The sequence below is a fragment of the Orcinus orca genome, chromosome 10 (genome assembly GCF_937001465.1).
Source record: "Orcinus orca chromosome 10, mOrcOrc1.1, whole genome shotgun sequence".
Taxonomy (NCBI): Eukaryota; Metazoa; Chordata; class Mammalia; order Artiodactyla; family Delphinidae; genus Orcinus; species Orcinus orca.
In genome coordinates, this window is record NC_064568.1 from 82,663,262 (window position 1) to 82,679,388 (window position 16,127).

Below are 16,127 nucleotides of genomic sequence, written 5' to 3' on the forward strand. Positions count from 1 at the left end.
ATACTTCTTCAGAGGACTGGGCAGACAGGGATGTTACTCCTGGGGGCCAGGAGGGTGTGTCTTGGACTGAAACCAAGAACCAAAATGGAGTTGGCCACTAGTGCACCTACCTACCCTCCCCACCTCTCTCTGCCATCCCCATCCCTACTGCCCCACTGGGTCCTGCTTAGCCCGTCCCTAAATGGGGAAGGAGGGGCCCCCAGAGGCCAGGTAGGGCGGGACTGTTGTGGCTATAAATTCCAAAAAGGCCACTCAACTCCCAGAGCAGGATCCCTGGAATTCTACTCTGTCAGCTGCTGCTGTTGCTACCGTTCTCAGGACCCTCACCATGAAAGGCCTTCTGCTGATCACCTTGTCTTCTCTGCTCTGCTGGGTCTCAGGTGAGCACCTGGGGGCCCTGAGGACCTGGTTCACCTGGTTAGGACTTTTACACCCTGCCCCAGGCACTGCCCTACACTACCCGCTACTCAAGATCCCAAGCGCCCCCAGACCCAACTGGCTCAGCTCTCCTGTGCCCCGCTGTGACAGGGTCCTTGCTCTGTTTCTCAAGGACCCGTGTCTCCATCTTCCGACTCTTCCCCACCTCCAAGACGCACTCTTCTAACCTGCCCAGGGTTCCAGGTCCCCTGTTCCCCACTCCTTGGAAACCCTGATATCCAGTTCCCCTGCCAGCCCCACGCTGATACAGAACTCTCCAGGATCCAACTTACCTGCTTTCTCCTCTCACCACCTGCACTCAGCCAGGGCGTCCTCCCAGAAATCTAGGCAACCAGTCCGGGGCTTCTTTTGCGACCCCTCCTCCCATCTACTCCATCAGGGACTTTGTGCTCAGTCCCTCGAGCAGTGGCCTTTCCTAGATCGCCCCCCTGCTCCTCCCTGAGGTGCATACCTCCAGGAACACAAGCTTTCTGGAGGGCTCCAGTGACCTCTCAGAACCTCCCAGGGAACCAGGGAGATTTCCCGGGCTTCTAGGGAGGGAATGCCAAGGTTGCTCACCCCCAGGGTGAGGTGGGTTTCACTGAGGTGCAGTCACCAGGCTCCTCCACCCACTGACTGAACCCTTCTGTCCCTCAAACCTTGAATCGGATGCGGCAGAAACTTTCGGGGTGCCACCTTCTGCCTCTCTGCACCCATCCTCTCCATTTTGGCAAAGTGCTCGGATGGATTCTGATGATCTGTCTCCCAGATACTTCTCCTTTCTGTCAGAGAGCTACTGGGGTGGGAGGATTCAGTTCAAGTCTGGTTCCTCTTCCCATGCTCTTGGCGGCCCCAGGAGGTGAAGAATACATTGCTAATCTGGCCCCAGGTGGCTTTCTTGCCAGCCTCAAGTTCCAAGCCATTTCTGCAAGTGTTGTAACCACCATGATTTTTACTTTTAAGGTTTCTTCCTATTTCAAGACTCCATCTGTGACCTCTTCTGAATTCCTTCATCTCCTCCCTCGCCACCTCCATTCCTTCCCCGTGGTATTCTCACATTTCATCTGTCCCCAGCCCCATTGTTGGTAACTCTGCATCTCTAGACTCATCTCCAGATGGGGTGGAGTGAAGGAAGATATTTAGGGTGTGGGCCATGCACAGAGCAACTCCACCCTCACCCAACTTGCATTTTTTCTGCATCACTCACCCTCTCTGTCCCTACCAGAACAAACAGGTCAGAATACCTACTTGATTGGCTCTTCTCCACCGTGCCCACCAGCTGGGCTCATCCCCAGGTGAGTCAGACATTCCGTCACTTCAGCCCGACTTGTGTCTTCCCAGCTGACATTCGCTGTCACTCCTGCTACAAGGTCCCTTTGCTGGGCTGTGTGGACCGGCAGTCCTGCCACCTGGAACCAGGACAGCAATGCCTGACAACAAATGTGTACCTCGGTAACATTCCTTTCTTCAGTGGGGAGAGGGGCCCAGTGGGAGACTCTATGGCTGGGGCTGAGGTGGAACAGAGAATTACAGCAATGATAATATTTGGCCAAGGATTATTACGTGCCAGGCACCATCCTACGTCTTTACAAGGATTGTTTCAATTAATGCTCATGACAGCCCTATGAAGTGTGGGTGCTATTATTATACTGAGAAAACAGCCTCAAAAAGAGACAGTAACAGGTCCAAAGCCTCATGGGCAGCAAGTGATAGGACCAGGATTGGGGTGAGGGGCAGGGTAAGGAAGTGCAGGAGAAAGGTTAGACTGAGAAGAGATCCAGAAGGGGAAGACCAAGGGCAGAGTTGGGAAGGAAGGAAGCCTGGGTGGGGTGCACGGGTGGGGAGGTGGACACAGGCATGCCAGGTGCCCATCTTAACTGTCCCCACTGCCCCCTCCTAACCCCAGGGAAGATGTGGGTTTTCTCCAACCTACGCTGTGGCACACCAGAAGAGCCCTGTCGGGAGGCCTTCAACCAAACCAACCACAAGCTAGGCCTGACCTATAACACCACCTGCTGCAACAAGGACAACTGCAATAACCCAGCCCCTCGGCCCACCCCGGCCCTGGCCCTTGTCCTCCTTACCTCCTTGGCTGGCCTTAGCCTCTGGCTGTTGCACTGAGACTCACTCCATGGCTGCCCCTCCTCCCACCTGCCTTAGCCTCTCTTCTTGTGTCTTCGTATCCTCTGCTTCCTTTTGCTCAGAAAAGCATTTCTCCAGACCCTTCACATTTCTTTAATTAGACGGTGGTCCCCCGATCCATCCTTCCATCCCACACCCTCCACTCTGCTTCTCTGGAGTCTCTTTCCATTTCCCTTGACACCACTCCAGATCCTCCATCGTCTCCTAGAAGGGCTCCGCACTTTGCCTCCTGAACTCCCCTGTGCCCCATGTGAGGAGGGATTGGAATCTGGGCCTGAAATGGGGTTTCTGTCCTGTCCCCAGTGAAGGCTCCCAGGAAGGACCTGATGACCTCACTGTATGAGCTGATTCTCCAAACCCTGGCTCCCATACGTACCTCATCCCCTTGCTCACCCCTTTCCATTTTGAGTAATAAATGTCTATATATGATCAATTGTGTATCAGAAGATCTATTGTCAGAGGCGACCTCCCAGGAAATAACACTCTCAGCCCTCACACTCACCACTCACCCAAGAACCCTTCAGGGAGTTTCTCTCAGACGCTGGGCTGGGGCAGACGGAAAAACAGGTTTTGCAGGCTTCCATCCTCTCTTCCAGTGTCTGGGGGTGGCGTACAGGGCCCAGTGTTTGGAGAAGCAATATTTACCTTAAATTGAGGCCACACCTCTGACGTACTGCCAAGAAAGAGGTGCTGTGTGGCTTGAGGGCTCCTCAGAAAGGGTAGGAGAGTTGCATGGGGATGGGACCTGGGACCCTCTTCCAGGCCTCAGTCCCTCAGGTTAGATCCAGAGGCCTCACCTGGCCCAGTATGTGGGGCGCCAAGCCACCCTCCTATCACAGTGCTTACATTTCCTTTCTCAATTCCAAGTAGTCATATTGGGAGCCAAGTTGCAAATGCGGGGAAGGGGAACAAGCCCAGACAACAAGGCTCATTGATTCCTGGTGGCCCCCACTCAGCCCAGAGCCTGCTCCCCTCAGTGATCCTCATTGCTAAGGAAGATTCTCCCTAGCAACAGGGTGCAGGAGTCACATAGGGCAGATTCCATTGTCCTTTGGGGTTTAGTTGGTTAAGCAGTGCACCATTGCAACTAAGTCCACTGATCCTTGATAACCCCTACACTAGAGCCTGGTTGCCCCCACATTACTCCATCAGCCCTCCCATCAACAAAAGATGGAATTTTCCAGTCAGCTCTAGAGTGGTCGGTAGATTTTAATGGCTCACAGAGGAGTGTTTATCTTCTCACCTCAGATCCCCTTTGTTCCCTTGCTCCCTTGCTCCCTTGTCTTCCCCTGCTCCCACTACCCTCTCCACAGTCCTGGCAAGAGCCAGGCTAGGGCGGTGACCCCTGCAGCCACGATGCACACGGGGGCTGCAGTGCTCGCCACAGCACTGTTGCACAGGTCGCAGACGCAGCAGTCCCTGTGGGTCATATAAGTCACGTCTCCCACCACCTCTGTTTCCACTCGACTGCAATGATGGGCCGCCACGCAGGCTGCATGGTGATGAATCAAGGTCACTGAGGCTGAGAGAGAGAAGGAGATTGGGCTGTTGGACTCCTGGCTTGAGGACTTGCCTTCTGGGGCAGAGCAGATGTGATTCCAAGGAGCCCAAAGGGATCCTCTGCCCCCTCAAAAAATACCTCCCTGTCGGGCTTCCCTGGTGGCGCAGTGGTTGAGAGTCCGCCTGCCGATGCAGGGGACGTGGGTTTGTGCCCCGGTCCGGGAAGATCCCACATGCCGCAGAGCAGCTGGGCCCGTGAGCCACGGCCGCTGAGCCTGCACGTCCGGAGCCTGTGCTCCGCAACGGGAAAGACCACGGCAGTGACAGGCCCATGTACCGCAAAAAAAAAAAAAAAAAAAAAAAAAAAAAAAAACACCTCCCTGAAACCAAGTGAATCCCTGATGGGATGCACTGAAAGGGACCAACATCACTTCTTGCCAAAAGCTCACGACCTCAGTCTAATCATGAGAAAATATCAGGTAATCCAAATTGCGGGACGTTCTATAAAATAACTCATCAGGACTCTTCAAAAATGTCAAGATCATGGAATCAAAGGAAGACTCAGAACTGTCCCAGAGTGGGGACAACTAAGAAGACAGGAGAGCTAAAGGCAATGTAGGATCCTGGTGTGGGTCCTGGATCAGAGAAAGGACATCAGTGGGACGACTGGCTAAATTGAGTAAGGTCTGTAGGTTAGTTAGTTGTACTGTACCGGTGTTATTTTCTGATTTTGCTAATTGTACTATGGTTATATAAGACATTAACATTAGAGGAAACTGGGTGAGGCTATACAGTACTGATCTGTACTATTTTTCTAATAAAATTAACTTTTCTGTCAACCTAAAATTATTTAGAAACAAAAAAAATTAGAATACACACACACACATACCTCCCTGGTCCTTAGCTGATGCCTGCAAGTTGAAGTTTGGCTGAATGTTTCGGTCCCTGCCTTCAAGGGAGCTTTTCACCCATTTGTGAGTGAATGGGCCTCTGAGACTCTTTCTGGAGGGTAAAGAGGAGGGGGTGGGGCCACACAGACAGCGGGCTTCCAGGGGCTCAGTGCCAGGAGCCAGAAGGGGCTACAGACCGCTCCACTCTGACAGCGGCACCATCTGCCCAGAGCCAGACTGAGCCTGGAAGGTTCTGGAAGCCAGAAGCACTGAAGTAGTAGGGGCTGGAGGCAGGGGGACAAACGGAGGACTCACGGTTTCCAGATGGCTTGGTCTGTCTCAGGTCTGGTTGGGGTTTGCCCTCCAGAAAGCCGCAGCGTTTGCCCTGGCCGCAAGTGGTCACGGTCTCTTTGCAGGAGCCGCTGGGGCCTCCACTGCAGTCATAGCACCGCTTGCGGTTTCCTGGCAGGAGAGAAGAGGTGCTGGAACTGGGCGGGGGTGGGGGGCGGCTGGCACAGGGCGACGGGCCTTTGTGACAGGCGCCTTGGCTGCCTCCTTACCCAAGGCAGCCCACAGCAGGGCGCTGAGCGGGATCCCAGCAAACAGGGGGTTCATTGTGTCTGCCTGTGTCTGTAGCGCCTCTCCCTCCCGCCCACCCGCCTCCCTGGCCCCGCTCTGCCAGCCTTTTATCCCCCTTGCCTTGGGCTTTTTTTAAAAAAATTTTATTTATTTTATTTATTTATTTTTGGCTGCATTGGGTCTTCGTTGCTGCGCGTGGGCTTTCTCCAGTTGTGCTTGCCTTGGGCTTTATAGGGCAATAAAAAGGGAGGAAAGAGACTCCTCCAGCAGCCACCGGGGCCCCAGTGGGGACAGGGAGGGGCCCCCACAGGAGAAAGAGCTCTCAGCATCCTCTGGCATCCCCAAACTCTTCCATCTCAGGAACAATTCTAAAACGGTGGCCCCAGACCTCCTGCGGGTCCCTAAGGCCCTTTTAGAGGGTCCTCCACCGTCTTCCTCTTCCAACTACATATCTGTCAGATTTTCTTCAGATACTTCAATCAAAACAACAAATCCCAACAGGTTGAATGCAGAAGCAGATGTGAAAACCCAGCCATCTTCTAGTTCTTCTATTAAGCCCAACATTAAATAGATTCCCCAAAGGGTAAAGCCGTGCCACTCTTCCCACTGTACTGTTGGGAAAGGAATTATTTTTCGCAAAACTATGCTTTGTTAACATGTAATAGGTTTATTGTTTTTTTATTTTTAAATGAACCTATTAAAATATTCTGTTTCTATTTCTCATATAGCAAATATTGATATAACTTACATAAGAAAAGCTCTTTGGGGTGTTCAGTAATTTTTGCGTGTAAAGAGGTCCTGAGATAAATGTTTTGAAAACTGCTGCTCAGTGGATAACTGTGTCTCCTCTGCCTCACCTCCACCTCACATCTCCCCCACCCTGTCTGCCTCTTACTCCCAGTACGTTCTGCCCTGATTCCCCAGGTGCAGCTCTTCTCCCCAATCTCTTAAGCCCCCGTCTTCCAGACTCTACCACCCGTACTCCCCAAATCTTATCGTTGCCTTCCTTCCTGGTCTTTCTGACCCTCATCCCTGCACCAGTGGAAACACATCAGTCCCTCTGGCCGCACCCATGATTCTTTCCTCTAATGCAGTAAGGCTGGGAGAGATAATTACGGGGTAAGAATGTTGAGGCTTGGGGGATCAAAGGAATGGGAAGCTGGGCGGCGTCCTCCCTTATGCAGCTGCAGCTGGGCTCTGTGTGTGGGCCGGTGGGTGGGGGATTGTTGAGCCCACACTCAAACACCGCTCGCCAACTCTGGGCCAGGGCTCAAGGTCAAGGAGAGTGACCTTGACAGACTTAAATGCACAGAAGGACAAAAGACAGAGAAACAGAAACAAGGAGATGAGAGAGCAAAGAACAGCTTGAGACGAGGGGAGGGAGGGAAAGGAGTAGGAGGGGAAGTGACAGACGCTGACAGACATCGGTTCAGGAGCGACAGACGCAGCTAAGAGTAACAGACCAACGCTGCGGGAATGGAGAACACCCTTAAGGCAAGAGCAGGCTCTAGTAGGAGACAGGGAGGATGTGAGAATTGTGAGAACAGGGTCCCTGCTATGTCAGTCTGCCAAATCTGGTCCCCCACCCTCAGATTCACTCCCTAGGTGTGTTTGTTTACTGCTCCCTCCCTGTCTCACTCAGATGCTCCATCTCTCCAACTCTAGGATCTCTGGGTGCAGATCACATTCTCCCAGACTCCTGAGCCCCGGGTCCAGCCATGGGCACCTCCAGCATCTTCCTCTGCATTCTGTTCCTCGGTGGGGCACTGGATAAGGGTGGGCTGGGGAATCCTTGGGGGCTGGGCGCAGGGTGGGGTGGTGGTGCTGGCAGGGGCTTGTGGAGGAGCCTGAGGTCTGGGGGTGGGGGGTGGTGGAGAGGGTGCTGAGAAATGCCAAGGAGGTAGTTGTAGGGGTTTTGGAAAGAAAAGCTACTGGGAATGGTCTCAGGACAGCCTGATGAGGGGGAACAAGAAAAATTTCCTTTCAAAGGCATTTGAGAATAACTGTCTCTTTCCTGTGGCATCTTTGACAAGCCTCTGTCTCCCCTGACCCTTATCTCACCTCCTGTTTCTTTGCTGGGCCCCTTGGTCAATGTTAATTCCTATTTTCTCATCTGACTTAGCACCATCTGCTTAACTTCTTCACTGGCAACCCCTCCCCGTCCCGGCCTGGTTTTTTGTGTCATTCTCTGTGCTCATCTCTGATTCTCTTGGCTTCTGTTCATGTCTGTGTGTCTCTCACACTCCCTGTATCCCTCGTGCCTCTGCATCGTTTCCTTTTCCTGTATTATCCCCCCTCCCTTCTCTGTGTCTCTTTTTCTATTTCTGTCTATTTTTCCCTCCACTTCACTGCTCCTCTCTCCCCACTTTGTGTATCACCTCTGTCTGTGCATCCCGTTCTCAAATCTGGGCTCAGCCTCTCACCTGTCCTGTTTGCCTCTCCTCCCTGCCTGATCTCCACCGACCCCACAGGTCTCGCCACTTCCCCTGCCCGGAGACGGCCACTGTTACACCTGCAACTTCGCCAAACCCTGCTACCCTGTTCCTACCGAGTGTCAGGATGATGAAGTTTGTGGCATCAGTATTGGTACCTCAGGGAGGACTCCCTAGGCCTTCCCCACCGCCATCCATCCTGCCTTTCCTGTGGCCTCCTGGCCCTTGCCTCCTTCCTGCCCTGCCTCAGCATCCCCTCTTTGTCCCATAGAACAGTGAGGTCATCGAGCGGAAAGCCTGCCTCCCAAGGACCCGGCGCTCTCTGCAGGGCCATGCCACCTACCGGTCACTCTCCTACACTCCTCGGCACCACTGCTGCGAGCAGGACCTGTGCGATGCAGCCACCATGCCGCATCGGCTCCCCAGGCTCCTCCTTATCACCTCGCTCATCCTCGTGGCCAGCCTCACCTGGGGAGCCCACCTCCTCCACCAGCCTGCAACCCAAGACTCTTCCACTATCGCCATGGCCCTGGAAACACCTGCACAGACACTTCTGAGATCTGCCCAAGAACCTGATCTTGTACAGAGACCTCACACCCCTTGGGCCCAGCACCTTCACGGACCCCTCCCCAGACCCGATTCCTACAGGCACTGCTCTAGCCTCTTCCTGCCCAGAGGCACCTACCCGGAGCCCAGCCTCATAAGGAACACCTGTTCTAAATCTCCGGTCTTTTCTAAATGTCTGTGGCTGACGCAGTCTCTCAGCCCCAGCTCTCTGGCAAGGCAGGCGTTTGACAGAGCTGTGGGTCCCAGGCAAGGGGATCGAAGGGGCACCAGGTGTGATGAGGATGAGGGTCCTGCTAGGAGAGATTAATTTGGTAGGTCAGGAAGGAGGGCTTGGGGAACTATGAAGAGTAAATATAATAAAAGTGCTATCTGGGGCGCAGTGGTTGAGAGTCCGCCTGCTGGACTCTGGTTCCCTGGTGAGGCAGTGGTTGAGAGTCCGCCTGCCGATGCAGGGGACACGGGTTCGTGCCCCGGTCTGGGAAGATCCCACATGCCGCGGAGCGGCTGGGCCCGTGAGCCGTGGCCGCTGAGCCTGCGCGTCCGGAGCCTGTTCTCCGCAACAGGAGAGGCCACAACAGTGAGAGGCCCGCGTACCGAAAAAAAAAAAAAAAAGTACTATCTGGGAGTTCAGTAACACTGCTCCATGTCTGTGTGTGTGTGTGTGTGTGTGTGTGTGTGTGTGTACATGCGCACACACATGTGCTCTAACAGCAAACTATACCTGCTTGGTGGGTTGGGCTGGGGTGCTGGCACGTGAACCACAACTTTCACATCATCCTCCATCTGTCATTGATATCCTCCTTCTTGCTGTTAACTTAGCTTAAGCCACTGCAGCGTGAAGGCTTTAGGTAAGACTTCTGAGAAAGCTTTTCTCCAGTGAAGCCTAAGCTTGAGTAGACACACAGAGGGGCCCCTGGTGGAGTGGTGAGGGTGTGGCCGGGAGACCAGCTCATTTCTGCGTGAGGCTAGGAGCTGGGAGCACCGGTGCCCTCCCCCGCTTCACCAGCCCAGACTTGTCCTGGTTCACTGACAGCCAAGCACGCAGGGCCCAATTACTCACCCCACCAGGGAATTCGCCCACCCAGCACGGTGGACACTCCTGCCCAGGGGCCCCCAGGATGTCAGGGTGGTAAGCTGCTCCCTGCTCCGGATGCCACAGTGGAGCGCCTAGGATAAGGGGGGGCACAGGTACCCCCATCCTGACTCAGTTCCCTCCACTTCCATCTGAGGAAGTCTGGGGTCTGATTAGAGGTGCTTCTCTCTCAATTTCTTTTCTTTGCGAGGATGAGACAGGGGTGGGGATCTGGCTTAATTTAGAGGCAAGTTGAGTCTTCTTTCCATTCTCTCTGTCCCTCAGTCCTCCCACTTTGTACTTCTATTTGTTCTCTCTCTCCTTCTCTTTCCCTTTACCCTGACCTGGGCCTCTTCCCTTCTCTCTTCTTCAGTTTCCCCCATTTGTCCTTTGGTTCCCCCATAACTGATTCTCCACCACTGCTCAAGTCTCTGGATTCCTCTGTCTCTTTTCTTCATCCCCACTCCTCCTCAACCCCTTCCAGCTACCCCAAGCTCCCCTCAACCCCATGGTACTGCAGGCTCAGGGCCACCCCTCCACTGGCTTCTGTGAGACAGGAAACCACACTTTTCATAGGTGACATCACAGAATAATGCTTCTCCTTTCCTTCAGCCCCCAGCCCCTTCACACACACACACACACACACACAGAAAGCTTGGCTGCTGGAGACCAGCTGGACTGTGAAGTAGCACTCCCAGCCCCTGCCCCCTTGCCAAGGTTTTCGGGAATCTTTCAGGTGCCAGATGGCCAGGGAGACAGCAGGTCACACTTCCCAGCAGATGTCGTTGAGATCACCTGGTCTTAGGGGCAGGTGGCCTGTGGGTTTTGCAAAGTGGAAAGACATTAAGGATACTTCTATTCTCCACGTCCTCAGGAACCAGCATCCCATCCCCACCCCAACCTCAGTCTCCTCTGGGATTTAAGCCTCTGCCCCCTAGTTGTTCCTCACCTGAGATGGGCCAAATGGATGTTCTCATAGACCTGGATCTCGGGTTTGAACTGAGGAAACGAGGCATCTGGGGAGAAAGAGCCATATGAGGTGTGGCAGAGAAGTCACAGATAACTCAGAGCTATATTCCTTACCCCCCTCCTCCCCTAGAGAAGACAGGGTATAGAGGCAAGATATGAGCCCACCCCTCTGGGAAGGAGGGACTCACTTCTGTGCTTAGTCCCCTGGACCCTCCGCCTCCAGAGCATGACGCTGAGGACCACGATGGTGAACCCCTGGCCCACTGTGAGCAGCAGCATCAGGATCCAGGGTGCACCCCACTCTGTGGAAGGGGCACAGAGGGCCGGGGAGGCATCCATGGAGGCTGCGGTAAGGGCAAGACGAGAGGGATGAGGAGGGAGGCAGGGAGGGGGCTCTGTCCCTCGTGCCCCAAAGAAAGGCTTTCCTGCATAGTCTGCTGGGCTCTTCCAAAAGAAGGCTTCCTTGCCCCCAGTATCCACTGCCCCATTTTGCCTGTTTCCAGGCCTCTCACCCTGATCCCATAAACCAACATTGATAGAGAGTGGTGATGCCCCCCTGGCTACACATGGATGGCTAACTCCAGGGTGGACCACCAGCCATAACTGTGATTTTTTCCTCAAGCCCTTCACAGTAATCCACCCTTTTAAGAAAAAAAGAAAATGCCTTCTGTTTATTCATTCTTCCATTCATCCACTCCACAGGTATTTGCTGAGTGCCCACCACATGCCAGACCCCAGATTAGGTGTGAGGATGTAGAGGGAAATAAAACCCAGTCACTGCCTGTTAGTTGGCGTCTGCTTACGAAAATAATGGTCATTTGCTCCTCCCTCCTGCCTTGTAAATGGGTTGTTCTACAACCAATAGCATTCCTTCTCTGTATAATGGACTTTTTATTGTAAAACAATTATATATTTTTTCTCCTTCTGCCTCCACCATCAATGGGCCATTATAGCATCAGTGCATATATCCTTTCTTCAAAAGACAACTGCCCCAGCAATAATTCTTACCTTCTTCCTCACTGCTAAGGGATATTCCACATAGGTCATAGATTATCCTATTTCTAAACAAAGGTATATTCCACCAGAATTCCTCTTCTCCCTCTTGACTGATGGTCTATTCCATCAGAAAGTTGGCTTAACCAGCCCCCTTCTCTGTTACAGATTCAGTCAGTGAGAAAAAAGCCCTCCTCCTCCAGGCAGCGGAGGATAAAAACAGCCAACAACAGATTCGCCCCCTCCCCTAGCTAGCAGTGCGGGATGTGTCGGAGGCAACATCCCTTCCCTTAGTGTCCATCAGTTTACCTGCCAGGCTAAAGCTGACCCCTTTGTTCTGAGGCATGAGGCAGCGGATGTTTCTTGGTCTACGTCCCCTGGGCTCAGGAAGCCCCTCCCCAGGACACACCAAGAGCAGGGCAGCTCCATCACCCCAGAAGGACTGCACACGCCCCCTCACAGGACCCTTCCCCTCCAGCCAGGTCACAGAGTCCAGGCGTCTGGTGGGGACCACAGAGCACAGGAGGATAGAGCAGGGGGATCCATCTGCAGCCCTCGCAGAGAACTGGGATCCTGGAGGGAGAGAGGGACTCCTCAGTTCTTTGTCTGGGCTTCCCTGCTTCCCAGTGGCCCCTGGTCTGCATGCTCCCCACTCACCTCTGAGCACGGAGACATCATACACCCTCCAGTTCTGGTACTTGTGGCGCTGACCCAGCACGGCGCACCAGTACCGCCCAGCGTCTCCCTCCTTGGACCCTTCCAGCCACAGAGAGTTGTTTCCCAGGAGTTTGAGCCTGGATTCCCTTCCAGTCTTCCCAGGGTCTGGGGCTGGCCTGGCTACTTGGACGTGGGCCACTAAAGCAGTGGAGGAGCCTGTTGCAGGACTGCGGAACCAGGACAGGAATTCGTCTCCATGCAGGGTGGGTGGTGAAGGACATGGCAGCTCCATTGCCTCCCCCAATGCCACATAGATGGCCTGGATGTTGTCTGTGGGGAGGGGGCTGTGTGAGACCAGAGACCTCCATCAGGTCAACAACCCCACCCGTCAACCTCCTACCCCTGGCTTCTTCCCCTTCTGGGGTCCCCCAGCACTGGGCCTGACTGTGAGCACTTTTCTCGAGTGACAGCAACAAAAAAGTAAGGTGGAGAGAAGAGGGTGGGGCTTTCCCCACCTCTCCTGGCAAGTGAGGGAATCTGAGGGCAGGAGGGAAAAGGCTGGAATCGTTGACAAATGCGCATCCCCCTCCCTTTTGTTTCTCCTCTTCTGGATGAGCATTTACTTGTCCGTTCTTATTTTCTAAAGGAAACTGTACCTGACCTGGACCCTCGCTGACTCTGGATCTTTCCCAGTATTAGAGGCAGGGGGAGGTCAACTGGGGTAAATCTATCTTCTTGAGACAGATGCCTTCCCCAGGCCGCTAAGGAGAAACAGCAGCAGTCCCTCCCAACCCTGTGGATAGGTGAAGGACCCCTCAACTCCTGCTCCTTACCTGCAGCGGCCTGGGGGAGCCCATGTAGGCACAGAAGGAGGAGGAATAAGTCAGCCATGGGGAGAGCTTACCAAGTTCTCTTGCCTGGGACCTGCTATCCCCAGGGAGGAAACAGAGCCCAGATAAAGGCCCATACTCCCTAGTCTGGAGTGACATGGGCCTTTGAAGGGGATGGGAATGCTGGGGAGATAAAGCCCAGCTGCATGTCTAATGGGGGAAAAAGTGACAACCACCTTTCTGTGCCAAGAGGGAGAAGACCAAGTTCAGGCCACTCCAGAGATGACCTCTTCACCCTTCAGACTCCACACCAGCTGAAGGACTCAGAACAAAGACTCTATGCGCTAAGAAGAAGCCTGTGCAGAAGGGGTCACGGCTGTCCACCTCCCATCAGTCTGGAAGTACATTCCGTGTTCTCTCCTCCAGCCCAAGAGACACCAGCCATGAGGGAAGAAGCTGAGTCTTCATATTGGTTTCCAGGGAACCCAGCGCAAGACTGCACATCCAGTCAGTACTCCCTAAAGGACTTAGAATGACTTTCTCTGTGGCTGCCTGGCACATCACAGACTTCTTCTGAGCCCCTGATGAGTATATTAAGTTATTACTCAAGGAGAAGGATAGCAGGGGCCTGGAGAATTCACTGATTCATCCCTTTGCCTCAGGAAGGACTCTCTTAAGGCAGCTCTTCATATTGCTCTAATAGTTTTGAATGTGTTATTTATTTATTTTTTAAAAAAAGGCTCCTGGTAAAGCATTTCTTTATTTTTTAAATTAATTAATTAATTAATTTTTATTTTTGGCTGCTCTGGGTCTTCGTTGCTAAGCGCGGGCTTTCTCTAGTTGCAGCAAGCGGGGGCTACTCTTCGTTGCAGTGCGCAGGCTTCTCATTGCAGTGGCTTCTCTTCTTGCGGAGCACGGGATCTAGGTGCGCGGGCTTCAGTAGTTGTGGCGCACGGGCTTAGTTGCTCCGCGGCATGTGGGATCTTCCCAGACGAGGGATCGAACCTGTGTCCCCTGTGTTGGCAGGCGGATTCTTAACCACTGTGCCACCAGGGAAGTCCCAATGTGTTATTTATCTTTAAAGGCTATTTTTTAAAAATTGTTTTTGATGAACTATTTCATGCATACCAAAGACTATATCTAATGTACAACTGTATATTGGCTAAATAAACTGTGGTATATTCACATAACGGAACACTCGATAGCAATTAGAATGAACAAACCACAATGACATGCAACAAGGTTGAATCCCACAAACATGATGAGAGTAAAGAAGCCAGAAACAAAGGGCACGTACTGTATGATTCATTTACATAAAGTGCAAAAACACACAAAAGTAATCTATGAGGTTAGAGATTAAAAGAGTGGTTACCCATGGATGGATCTAGAGGTTATCATATTAAGGGAAGTAAGTCAGAAAGAGAAAAACAGGGACTTCCCTGGTGGTCCAGTGGTTAAAACTCTGCACTCTTGGTGCAGGGGGCCTGGGTTTGATCCCTGGTCGGGAAACTAGATCCCACATGCATGCCACAACTAAGAGTTTGCATGCTTCAACTAAGAGTCTGCATGCCGCAACTAAGAGTCCTCATGCTGCAACTAAATATCCCGCATGCTGCAATGAAGACCCAGCGCGGCCAAAATAAACAAACAAACAAACAAACAAAAAAGAGGTCTTCCCTGGTGGCGCAGTGGTCAAGAATCTGCCTGCCAGTGCAGGGGACATAGGTTCGAGCCCTGGTCAGGGATGATCCCACATGCCTTGGAGCAACTAAGCCCGTGTGCCACAACTATTGAGCCTGTGCTCTAGAGCCTGTGAGCCACAACTACTGAAGCCCATGCACCTAGATCCCGTGCTACACAACAAGAGAAGCCACCGCAACGAGAAGCCCAAGCACCACAACGAGAGTAGCCCCTGCTCACCGCAACTAGAGAAAGCCCACATGCAGCAACGAAGACCCAATGCAGCCAAAAATAAAGAAAAAGACAAATACCATATGATATCACTTATAGGACACAAATGAATTTATCTGCGAAACCTACTGACAGACATAGAGAACAGACTTGTGGTTGGGGGGTGGGGTGGGGTGGGGTGGGGTGGGGTGGTGGGAGAGGGATGGATTGGGAGTTTGGGATTAGCAGATGCAAACTATTATATATAGGATGGATAAACAACAAGGTCCTACTGTGTAGCACAGGGAACTACATTCAATATCCTGTGATAAACCATAATGGAAAAGAATATGAAAAAGAATGTATCACTTTGCTTAAAGCAGAAATTAACACAACATTGTAAATCAACTATATTTGAATAAAATAAAATTTAAAAATAAATTCAGATCTAAACAGAAAGAAAAAGTAATGGTTACTCTTGGTGGGGTGGTAGCAACTGGTAGTGATCTGGAGAGGGTCTTCTAGATGCAGTAATGATGTAATGATGTTATCAGATTCCTGATCTGGGTGATGACTACATGGACATATTCAGTTGGTGCATTTTTCTCTATATGTGTTTACTGCAATGAAAAGCTAAAGAGTTTATATATTATGTAGGTGTAAGGTACTAAAAAAAATAAAACAAACCTCTATATCTATCGAGAAACAGAATATTACCCTTTCAGCCAAAGATCCTCTATGCTGTGTAACAGTATTATAAATTTCCTCTTTACCTTTCACATACTTGATCATTAAATTTTAAGTGTTTTTGAATTTTGCACTATGGTGTCATGTTGTATGTAATCTTCTGTGGCTTTCTTTTCTCCACTCAACATTATGGTTTTGAAAATTGTTCACGCTTAAGTGCAATAATTCATCCTTTTTTTTCTTTTTTTTTTTTGCGGTACGCGGGCCTCTCACTGTTGTGGCCTCTCCCGTTGCGGAGCACAGGCTCCGGACGCGCAGGCTCAGCGGCCATGGCTCACGGGTCCAGCCGCTCCGCGGCATGTGGGATCTTCCCGGACCGGGGCACGAACCCGTGTCCCCTAGCATCAGCAGGCGGACTCTCAACCACTGCGCCACCAGGGAAGCCCCATCCTTTTTTTTTTTTTTTAAACCAGTATTTCACACATCTTAACAATACTGAGTC

At 52.1% G+C, this 16,127-nt stretch overlaps 4 protein-coding genes across 4 annotated transcripts; 2 read left to right on the top strand and 2 right to left on the bottom strand.

The window, feature by feature from the left end:
* The first annotated feature begins 229 nt into the window (after positions 1-229).
* Positions 230-2,992, top strand: LY6G6C (lymphocyte antigen 6 family member G6C). Its single transcript, XM_004286590.3, has 3 exons — positions 230-380; positions 1,759-1,869; positions 2,324-2,992. The coding sequence occupies exons 1-3, from the start codon at positions 329-331 to the stop codon at positions 2,536-2,538; spliced, it is 378 nt and encodes a 125-aa protein (XP_004286638.1). The 5' UTR covers positions 230-328; the 3' UTR covers positions 2,539-2,992.
* On the bottom strand, positions 2,521-5,604 carry LY6G6D (lymphocyte antigen 6 family member G6D). The gene is made up of 3 exons (XM_004286592.2): positions 5,510-5,604; positions 5,265-5,411; positions 2,521-4,081 (listed from the first exon to the last, which is right to left on the bottom strand). The coding sequence occupies exons 1-3, from the start codon at positions 5,562-5,564 to the stop codon at positions 3,858-3,860; spliced, it is 426 nt and encodes a 141-aa protein (XP_004286640.1). The 5' UTR covers positions 5,565-5,604; the 3' UTR covers positions 2,521-3,857.
* LOC117199183 (lymphocyte antigen 6G6e-like) lies at positions 5,409-8,660 on the top strand. Its single transcript, XM_033417897.2, is given in 5 exon segments — positions 5,409-7,304; positions 8,000-8,027; positions 8,029-8,123; positions 8,230-8,505; positions 8,508-8,660. Coding segments are annotated over 5 exon segments (486 nt in total). The 5' UTR covers positions 5,409-7,246; the 3' UTR covers positions 8,537-8,660.
* Positions 8,661-10,178: 1,518 nt separating this feature from the next.
* Positions 10,179-13,109, bottom strand: LY6G6F (lymphocyte antigen 6 family member G6F). Its single transcript, XM_004286591.4, has 6 exons — positions 13,052-13,109; positions 12,219-12,548; positions 11,871-12,134; positions 10,757-10,912; positions 10,549-10,615; positions 10,179-10,415 (listed from the first exon to the last, which is right to left on the bottom strand). The coding sequence occupies exons 1-6, from the start codon at positions 13,107-13,109 to the stop codon at positions 10,391-10,393; spliced, it is 900 nt and encodes a 299-aa protein (XP_004286639.1). The 3' UTR covers positions 10,179-10,390.
* Between the last annotated feature and the right edge of the window lie 3,018 nt (positions 13,110-16,127).

Excerpts from the sequence above, each read along its gene's own strand:
- LY6G6F (XM_004286591.4), bottom strand. The coding sequence starts at position 13,109 with ATGGCTGACTTATTCCTCCTCCTTCTGTGCCTACATGGGCTCCCCCAG. Across the intron at positions 12,549-13,051 it reads GCTCCCCCAGGCCGCTGCAG|ACAACATCCAGGCCATCTAT; the intron begins GTAAGGAGCAGG and ends CCCTCCCCACAG. Across the intron at positions 10,416-10,548 it reads ATCCATTTGGCCCATCTCAG|GCCACCTGCCCCTAAGACCA; the intron begins GTGAGGAACAAC and ends CAAAACCCACAG.
- LY6G6C (XM_004286590.3), top strand. The coding sequence starts at position 329 with ATGAAAGGCCTTCTGCTGATCACCTTGTCTTCTCTGCTCTGCTGGGTC. Across the intron at positions 381-1,758 it reads TCTGCTCTGCTGGGTCTCAG|CTGACATTCGCTGTCACTCC; the intron begins GTGAGCACCTGG and ends GTGTCTTCCCAG. Across the intron at positions 1,870-2,323 it reads GACAACAAATGTGTACCTCG|GGAAGATGTGGGTTTTCTCC; the intron begins GTAACATTCCTT and ends TCCTAACCCCAG.
- LY6G6D (XM_004286592.2), bottom strand. The coding sequence starts at position 5,564 with ATGAACCCCCTGTTTGCTGGGATCCCGCTCAGCGCCCTGCTGTGGGCT. Across the intron at positions 5,412-5,509 it reads CCTGCTGTGGGCTGCCTTGG|GAAACCGCAAGCGGTGCTAT; the intron begins GTAAGGAGGCAG and ends CTCTCCTGCCAG. Across the intron at positions 4,082-5,264 it reads GACCAAGCCATCTGGAAACC|CCTCAGTGACCTTGATTCAT; the intron begins GTGAGTCCTCCG and ends TCTCTCTCTCAG.